We start from the raw sequence: 9,581 nt of genomic DNA on the forward strand, positions 1-9,581 counted from the left end.
TTGAAGGTGGGAGCAGGCACACACAGATCCTGTGAAGAGGCAGCAAGAGTGCAGCTGTCTGCAAGCCAAGGGGAGGGACCTCAGGGGACACCAATCCTGTGTGCACCTTGATCTGGATTCCTAGCCTCCAGACCTGTGAGGAAATAAATGTCCCCTGTTTGAGCCACCGGCTCTGTGGCCCTTGGTTATGGCAGCCCCAGCAGTCTCATACGTGGAGCCACTGACTTCCGACCCATTCACTCCGGACAGACTCCCTTTCACGGAGTTGCTCCTTCTTTGAGGCCAGTGATGCCCAACCCGGCAAGGGAGGGGTCCACTCAAGAGCTCACAGAAGGGCGACCTAGAATGCTGTCCTCGGGTTGAGAAATGGAAGAGCTCCATCACCGGCAGAGAGCTGTGGCTCGGGGTGGGGGGTCTAGTCGAGTTGCGTTGGGTGTTAGTCCTCATACTTCTTCCTCAAGTACAAAATGAAGGAGAAAGATCTTAAATGGAGAAAGGTTGGAGGGGGTGGTTTTTAACCATTACTGGACCACAGGCCCATCTAAACATGTGCAAAGCTCTGGACTCCGAGAAATATAGAGTCCGTATTAGTTTCTTGTGGCCGCCCTAATTACCACCAACTCAGGGGCTTAAAACAATTTATACGCCGATGGTTCTGGAGACCAGAAGTTCAGCATCAGTTTCTCTGGGCTCAATTCAAGGTGTGGGCAGGGCTGTGCTCTGTTCTTTGCCTCTTCCGGTTTCCGGTGGCTGCGGGCACTTTTGCCTGTGGCCACGCCACTCCAATCCCTGCATCAGTCTTCAACATCACCTTCTCCTCTTCTGTTTGCGTCAGCTCTCCCTCTTCTTCTGTCTTACAAGGACGCGAGATTGCATCGAGGGCCCACTCAGATACTCCTGGAGCATCTCCTGACGGCGAGATCCTTAATCTAACCACATCTGCAAAGACTCTTGCTTTATACAAGGTTAACATCTGCAGGTTCCAGGGATTGGGACTTGGTATATTTGGGTGGCCATTATTCAGCTTCCTACAGAGTCCAGAATCTTTGCATCCAATTTCAGGCAGACCGTGGACCCCAGGTAGGAGCGTCCGCTCTGGAGCTGCATTTCACCCAAGATATGCTATAAACAGATACGTTGGAGGCAGGTCCATTTACTAATTCACCATCCTCCTACATCCTCTCGGGATGAACTACAGCGACTTACCAAAAATCACACCCAGCTCTTGTCCTAGTCGATCAGAATCCCCCGGAAGCGGGGCCCGGGAATCTGCATTTCTAACCAGCTCCCTCCTCCCCCACCCCCCCCAAATGATTCTCATGCAGCCAGACTTGCACCCATACCTTAGTGAGTACTGGTTAAGGGCCCGGATGCCCGAGTGCCTTCCCTGTGACATGGACACGCTACCACCTCCTTCACAGTAAAAGAATTGTGTAAGTCTATTTGCACAGAGCAAGCGCTGATGCTTTTTTTTTTTTTTCTCCCTTCCCCCTATACAAAGGTGAGCCGCTTTTATTGTGTATTTGATTTCGATCCCATTCGGTGTTTAATGCGCCGGCCCCAAGGCGCGGAGTTGAGCCAAGAGCGAAAAGAGGGAGAAGCGGGCAAGAGTCGCAAACTCTTCCAGTCCAGGCACCGAAGCGGCCTTGGACGCCCGCCGGCCCTTCTGCCCACCTCACCCCGCCCCCCTCGGGCGTACATTTGCATCCGGCTCGAGACCGCGCGGGGACCCGCCCCCGCGCCCCGCTGATTGGCCGCGCCGGCTCTCTCGTCACGCTCTTTTGTCTCCGTGGGCCGAGGATAAAAGCAGCGGCGGCTGCCGTGGGAACCGTGCTGTCTGGACTCAGCTACCCCTCGCTGGTGGCGGGGGGCGCCGTGCGGAGCAGCTCCGCGGGCAGCTCCGGGTCGCTTAAGCGGCCGGGGACGTGCCCGTCCTCTTCCCTCGCAGGGCCGCGGAGACCGGAAGGCGGCATCCGCAGCTGGCAAGGCCCGAGGGTCCGCAGCCCACCGAGCCGAGCACAGGTAAAGAAAGGGGGGGCGCGATTGCCCGGCGGCCGAGAGAGGAGGGGCACCGGTCCCGGGTGGCTCCCAGCCTGGGGGAACCGGGGACGGCGAGGCGGGGGGAGGAGCACGCCCGTGGACCGGCAGCGCTGAGGGAGGAGGTGGGGTTGCGCTGGATGTCGCCTAATGGGTAGGATTTGCCTGGATTGAGCGGCGGGGCCTTTTGGGGGGGGGGGGACGAGGGGGGGGGGGGGGGGGAGGGAAGGATGGCAAGCTGTCCGCCTTGAACCCCCTTTGCATCCCTTCATCTCTTCTGGAGAGGGTTGTGTGGGTGTGCGTGTTCAACTCCTATTCCCTATCTCCGTGGCAGGCCATCAAAGCCGAATCCGAACTTGAATTCTGTGCGGCTGATTGCAGAAGCTGGTAGGCCGACCACTTCCCGGGGGACATGTAATGGGGCGGGGGTGGGTGGCTTTGGCTTGTGCTCAGAAGGTGGGAGAGGGAATTTTCCGCCTACCCACAGCGGAGGCAGCGGGGAGGGGGGTGGGTGGCGGGGGTGGAGGGAGCGGGATGAGCGAGGAGGCTACTCCTGACCCTTCCCTTCCCTGCCCTCCGCGGCGGCGGCGCAATCTTGACGCCCGGAGGTCTCGGATCGGCGACCCCCCCGGTGGACAGAGATCGGCTGTTAGCCTGGAGACGAGCTTTCTCGCGGAGGCCACCGGTTGCAGAAGCTGGAAGTGAAATAAAGGCGCGCGCGCACCCGTTCCTGCGCTCCTGTAAGAATCTGAGACATAACCCGGGCGGGGGTGGGGCGGGGGGACTTTCAGAAGGGGGTGTGGTTGGGATCTGAGACCAAGAGGTTAACGAGATCTTATGGATTCCGACAAATCTGTGACCACTGTGCTCTATTTTGAGAGGCCAATATCAGCTTCCGTACACACGATTACACTTAGAATTAGAAGCAACAGTTGCCCTCCCTCCTGGACGACTGGCTGGATGTGGCCGTAAAAAGCACGCTGCTTACACCGAGACACCGGCTGGCTCCGTGAGGTTGTAATCGCCAGTCTCCCAGAAGATATTTTTAGGGAGGTGGGCAGATATAAAATGCACTGCAGGATATGCAGGAAGGGAGAGAGTAATACAACTGCAGCCAATTCCCTTATTAACTACTACCCGGTTTGTTTGTTTTTTTTCTTCTTTACAGCCCCTACTGAGATAGGAGAGTCCCCCCAGCACGCCTGCACATTAGGCTAACCCACAAAGCCTGAGCGTCTTGTTCCATTCGGACACCCCGATCGTCATCAGTCATGGCTAGCATCATTGCGCGCATGGGTAATAGCCGGCGGCAGAACGCACCCTTGCCGCCGTGGGCCCATTCTATGCTGAGGTCCCTGGGGAGAAGCCTCGGCCCTTTAATGGCCAGCGTGGCAGAGAGAAATATGAAGTTGTTCTCGGGGAGGGTGGTGCCAGCCCAGGGGGAAGAAACCTTTGAAAACTGGCTCATCCAAGTCAATGGGGCCCTGCCGGATTGGAATATGTCTGAGGAGGAGAAGCTCAAGCGCTTGCTGAAAACGCTTCGAGGCCCCGCCAGGGAGGTCATGCTTTTGCTGCAGGCGGCCAACCCCAATCTAAGTGTGGCCGATTTCTTGCGTGCCATGAAATTGGTGTTTGGAGAATCCGAAAGCAGTATGTCGGCTCACGGTAAATTTTTTAACACCCTGCAGGCGCAAGGGGAGAAAGCCTCCCTTTATGTGATCCGTTTAGAGGTGCAGCTCCAAAATGCTATTCAGGCGGGGATCATAGCTCAGAAAGACGCAAACCAGACCCGCCTGCACCAGCTCCTTTTAGGGGCCGAGCTGAACGGGGACCTGCGCTTTAGGCTGAAGCATCTTCTCAGGATGTATGCAAATGAGCAGGAGCGCCTCCCCAATTTCCTCGAGTTGATCAAGATGGTCAGGGAGGAAGAGGATTGGGATGACACTTTCCTTAAACAGAAACGGCCCAAAAGATCTGAGTCACTGGTGGAGAGGGCCACCAGCCTGATGGCATTTCAGGGCTCCCCGCAGATAGTGGTCGGCAGTCCCGACTGCAACGTGATAGAGATAGATGATGCCCTCGATGACTCAGATGAGGATGTGATCCTGGTGGAGTCTCAGGACCCTCCACTGTCATTCACGGCTTCTCCGTTCCCCAGACGCAGGGCCAGACCTCGGGACCAAGTGCTAGTCATCGATTCCCCTAGCAGTTCCCGGGCTCAGTCTCCTTCCACCAGCGGGGGTTCTGGGCATAAGAATGATGGTTCTAGGCACCTGCGTAGAACCAGGAAGCGAAAACACACAATCCGCTGCTCCTACTGCGGCGAGGAGGGCCACTCAAAGGAAACCTGTGACAATGACAGCAGCCGGGCCCAGGTGTTTGAGAATCTGATCATCACCCTGCAGGAGCTGACCCATACAGAGGAGGAGGGACCCAGAGAGGCCCCTGGCCAACAAGATGACCCTTGTGAGCTGGTGTCCCCTAGCCTTACATGAACCCTAACCCATATTCTGAGTCCAGCAATGGGACAACTGGGGAGGGGCGCTTCTAAATGCATGAATCCACAAAGCAGCTTTCCTTTGGGAGTGGAGTAGAGAGGGTCTTGAATACCAGCACAGTGGAGGGAGACAGCCTGACCTCTGTCCTTGCTTCCCCAGCCCCCCTGCCTAAGGGCCTGTTTTCTTTGTGCGCTCATTTCCTCGCTGGCTCTGTTCTCTTTGTGAAAGTGGCACCATTCATTGTTAAATCTTCAAACAATAAAGAAAAGTACAAGAAAGTAAAGTACAAGTTACCCCCAGCTCTCCACCCCGATCTAACCGTCGTCATCCCTTTGATGGACGTCCTTCTAGATACTTCCCTATACCTGTGTACCCAGATAGATGTATGTATAGATAAAAATGGTCACATAGAAGTGCTGTTCTATAGTCCGTATTTTTTCACCAAATGATATATGTCGTGGGCTTCTTTCTATGTCAATAAATATTTATCAGCATCGATTTTAATGTCTCTGTTACTATTTTGGGGAGAGGTAAAGGGAAAAGGAGCAACATAGCAGAAAGCTATAAAGGGATGGGTTTGTACCCCGAGGTGGGGTTTTTATCGACCTCAATTTGCAGAGGGAAGGGAAAAGGGAAGAAGGAAGAAGAGAGGGCTGAAACCGTTCCCAAAGGTAGATGGACGGAGCCCCTTACAACGGGCCTGCCCCTCGGGTCAGACCAGCCAGGCTACGGTGCCCGATAGTTGGATAGCAGTGGTGCGGCGCTTTCTCCTCTACTGGATTCAAAGGAGTCCGGTGCTGAGGTACTAGCCCCAAAATAGGGCTCCCAGGGGCACCATTCCTGGTCACTTTGAGGAAAAGCGCTTCTTCCTTTGGGTGCATCCCTGGGATTGCTGTTGCTGCTGCTACTTGTGGACATCCCGGGTCACAACCGGGAATGTCTCCTGTGGCCTGACGCCACCCTCTCCTCACCACCACCCCACCCCCCCAGCCTCACTCCCCGGTGAAGGAAAGGAGAGAGCAGAGCCCAGCGCCGGGAGCGTCAGGGCCTCCCCCCATCAGCCCTGAAGTGATTTGCTGGAGGACCAGGGTGCCCGAGGACTCCAAGCTAACCCCCTCCTCACGCCAAGAATTGAGACTCGCTGGGGAGGGATGAGAAGTCATCTAGCAGCCGGGCACCTGCAGGAACCCGGCCATCAGAAAGCCGAGAGGCCCCATACAGCATTTTAGTGAGTGGAGGGCACTCACGGGGGAGGGAAAGAAGGGGCGGACCCTCCAGGAAGCTGGCCTGGCCCCCCCCCATCTCCTCCTCTCATATTGGAGGGTGACCTCAGCCCCTGAGGGTCCCTGTGTTTTGCGTAGGTGCGTGCGTCCCTATTTCTGTATTTCTGTGAGCAGGACGAGGCGGGGCGGGGGGGGGGGGCATGATTGCATTGAGGGCTGTGTGCCGAGAGGGAAGTGAATGCGCAGATCCGAGGACCCGGGGGAGTTGGTCGTTCAGGAAGTAGGGACTTCACAGAGCTGAGAGGGTAGCGTTTGCGGCAGTGGGAGATGGTGCGTGGGGCGGGGGGGGGGGGCAGAGAGAAGCACAGGGGACAGTGGGTGAGGGCACGATGACCGGGAAGACACAGGGAGCTGACAGCCACAGGAAGCCTGGCGGGAATCGCAGGTTCCAGGGGATCCTACAGAACTCTGGGCTGTGCTGTCCTAGCAGGGGCGGAGGGGAGGTTAGGGGCCCAGGGAGAGGTACTGGGGTTTTAATTAGGCTGGCGGTTGATGACAGCTCAGTGGGGATGACGAGCTCCGTAGGGACACAGGGCTGTGGGCTGAGGCCCCGAGGGAGCAGGAGAAGCCACGGCAGCCTTCCCTGGGCTGCCGTACTCAGAGCCTGCCTTGAAGTACTTCTCTTTCCAGAAAGAGCCCCTCAGCCCCTCCCAGGCCTCTCCCTCCTGCCCCATCAATGACCTCACAATCTGACCCTAAAACCCTCCACTCCAACCACCCACGCTCCCCTCTCAGAAGTGGTGGTAGTGGTGAGGGTCCGAGGGTCAGCCTTCTGTGCTCTGCCATCACCCCTCCCCCACCCCACGCCTCACACCCCGAATTTGCCTTCAGCCTCAGCTTTCTTAACCCTCATGTGCAGAAGGAGACTGGGAGAGCCTCTCTGCCTCGGGATCCTTTAGCTGACAACTGGCCAGGAGAGGGCCCCCTCCTTGCATCCCTCTGGGGCACCTCTGGGAAAGTCACCCCTATCTCTCCCAAGCCAAAGAGGACCCCCTCCCGACCCCAGGCAAGTGGCAGCTCCACTCAGGCCCCGCAAAACCACTTCACAGTGTATGTAGATTTTTAACCCTTAATTCCTTGCTATGCCTCCCTAAATCACCCCTTGGGAGGTCTCTACCTAGATTAGAATATCACTCCACCTCTGGATAGTTCCCCCCCCCCCCCCCCGGCCCCCGCTGACTTCACTCTATAAACACTTGTTGAATATTTGTCCAAAGACACAGCTCGTGCTGTCGTAATTTCTTTCTGGCACCAGGCAGAATAGAAAGACGGAAAGAAAAATCCATACATTCGGCCCATTTCGCGACCCTCCTTTACACTGGAGTCAGTGTGGGGGTCCGGTGTAGACCTCTGCTTTGAAAACCAGTTCTGTGATCCGACCTGTTTTCCTCCCTTCCCCGCCCCTCCCCTCTGCCATGTAAATTTGAGATTGTCTACATTTTCATTTCACCCACCTGATGTAGCCTGACATTTCTTTTTGTCTGTTTCATTTAAAGAAAAGCCAAGAGAGGGGCGCCTGGGTGGCGCAGTCGGTTAAGCGTCCGACTTCAGCCAGGTCGCGATCTCGCGGTCCGTGAGTTCGAGCCCCGCGTCGGGCTCTGGGCTGATGGCTCGGAGCCTGGAGCCTGTTTCCGATTCTGTGTCTCCCTCTCTCTCTGACCCTCCCCCGTTCATGCTCTGTCTCTCTCTGTCCCAAAAATAAATAAAAAACGTTGAAAAAAAAATTTAAAAAAAAAAAAAAAGAAAAGCCAAGAGATACATATTTTCCCTGATTAGAAGACATGGAAATGACACCTGGGCATTCTGATCGGCTTGATGAGGTTGGTCTACAAAAGGCTTCACTTGAAGCTATAGGCTAATTCGCATTGATACGGATGGAGCTAGAGAGTCTAACGCTAAGTGAAATAAGCCAGAGAAAGACAAATACCATATGATTTCACTCCTATGTGAAATTGAAGAAACAAAGCAAAGGAACAAAGGGAGGGGGAAAGAGACAGAGAGTAGAGGCAAACCAAGAAACAGACGCAACTATAGGGAACAAACTGATGGTTACCAGAAGGGCGGGGGACGGCGGGGGTTGGGGAGGGGGGGAATAGGTGACGGGCATTAAGAATGCACTTGTCCCGATGAGCACCGGGTGACGCATGGACGTGTGGAATCACTCACTATATCGTAAACCTGAAACTAATGTTACACCGTGTGCTAACTCACCGGAATTTAAAGGAAAACTTAAAAACAAAAAAGAAAGCTAGAGGCTAATTTTCTTCCTTTCTGCCTTTATTCTCATCGGTCGCTAAGAGATGAAAATTGCTCTTTTTGTCTTGTCAGAAGAAACCGGCCTCTGAGTGCCCTTTTGTGTTAGATCTCCCTCCTTCTTGGCATTCTCTCCCTTTGGTTTCCATGACACCCTTTTCTCACGGCTCCCCCCTCCCCGATCTTGTGGTTGGTGCCACTTCTCAGTCTCCTTGGCCGAATCTTCGTCCTCTCCTTGATCCCTCCACCATAGTCATAAAAATAAAAATCCTGACAACCGTGATTTATGAAGAGCTTACCGAAGTCCTTTAAATGCATTAGCTCTTTTAATCCTCTTGTTAACCCCCTAAAGTAGGCATTACCATTAGCGCGCCTTTCAGACAGAGGAGGGGCTTGCAGGTACTTGGTGGGGGAGCCGGAGGTCAGACTCCGGGGGTCAGGGGCACTTGCTTCTTAAAGGTCTCAGCCGGCCTGTGATCACAACTCCGCGCAGCTGTGATCGGCTGCGTAGGACCTGTGAGTAAACGGAGGTTCGTATACTCAGGAGAAGACGACCTGCCTTTCCCAGGTGTGCCCTGTGTAGGAGTCACTAGCACAGGGCCGGGCCGGGGTCGGCCCTCAACATCCGGTAGCTGCTCTTACTCTGGTAGAATGCTTTGCTCTGCTGGGGGGGGCGGGGGTGGGTTGGGATATGAAAGGCTGTCGGCGCCATGCAGACAGGGCTTACTTAGTGTTGATCGGGCAAGGTGACAGTCTGAAATGCCTGAGAGTTTAGTGATGATGATGGTGATGACATGGGGGGGATAAGGGAGCGCTTATTGAATGTCGAGATGGACTTCTAGTTTTACTTGTTCCCCGGGGAACGTCTTCTTTCCCTACCTGTCAGAGGCATGCGATCCTTGGAGATTGCTTGAGACCAGCCATGCCTTCCTCTACCCAAGCTGCTCCCCTGAGCAGCAGGCGGGGGTGGGGGGGGGGGGGGGGGAGCTCATCCCAGAGGGCCACAGAGGCTCCCCAGTGTGTGGTGGGAAGGGGACATGACTGAGGTCGGAGGAGTCCTTTACAATCTGGGTGACCCTGAAATCCTGTCACTACCGGGTATCTCAGGGGCATCATAAAAGGGAGCAGGGCCGGTCTCAGGCCTCCCGTTGACAGGATGCATGGCTCTCCAGCTGCAGCCTCTCATCTCAGACCAGAACTCACAACTTCTTACACACGGTCTCTCGCAAGCACTCCTACAGGTAGGGACTCTGTCCACTGCCCCTATCTTACAGACCAGGACGTCGAGGCCCAACCCAGTTATAGTCACTTGCCTAAGATCAGACAGCTTGTAAGGGCTGGAGCTGGAATGGAATTGATCTGCCCCTCCCCAGAGCCAGAAATCTTTCCTAAGCTGGAGGAGTCCTTCCCAAGGTAATGGGTACAAATGATCTGATCATTCTGTTGGCCGCATCCTGAGGTTGGATTTCTTTTCCATTTCTTCCTTCCTTCCTTTCTTTTTTCTTTCTTT

At 55.2% G+C, this 9,581-nt stretch overlaps 1 protein-coding gene across 3 annotated transcripts; it reads left to right on the forward strand.

Annotated features, from left to right (window-relative positions):
* The first annotated feature begins 426 nt into the window (after positions 1-426).
* On the forward strand, positions 427-5,033 carry ZCCHC12 (zinc finger CCHC-type containing 12). 3 transcript variants are annotated; one of them, XM_049644759.1, is made up of 4 exons: positions 427-2,022; positions 2,372-2,424; positions 2,646-2,777; positions 3,206-5,033. In XM_049644759.1, exon 4 carries the CDS (start codon positions 3,309-3,311, stop codon positions 4,530-4,532), a length of 1,224 nt encoding a protein of 407 aa, XP_049500716.1. In that variant the 5' UTR covers positions 427-2,022; positions 2,372-2,424; positions 2,646-2,777; positions 3,206-3,308; the 3' UTR covers positions 4,533-5,033. The 3 variants fall into 3 exon arrangements, with proteins under 3 accessions (XP_049500716.1, XP_049500715.1, XP_049500717.1); XM_049644758.1 differs by having other exon boundaries at positions 2,372-2,777; XM_049644760.1 differs by lacking the exon at positions 427-2,022 and having other exon boundaries at positions 2,273-2,424.
* Positions 5,034-9,581: the final 4,548 nt, after the last annotated feature.

This window comes from Panthera uncia, chromosome X (assembly GCF_023721935.1).
Source record: "Panthera uncia isolate 11264 chromosome X, Puncia_PCG_1.0, whole genome shotgun sequence".
Classification (NCBI taxonomy): Eukaryota; Metazoa; Chordata; class Mammalia; order Carnivora; family Felidae; genus Panthera; species Panthera uncia.

Bases quoted from the DNA above. Each gene is read 5' to 3' on its own strand.
- ZCCHC12 (XM_049644758.1), top strand. From the start codon at position 3,309: ATGGCTAGCATCATTGCGCGCATGGGTAATAGCCGGCGGCAGAACGCA.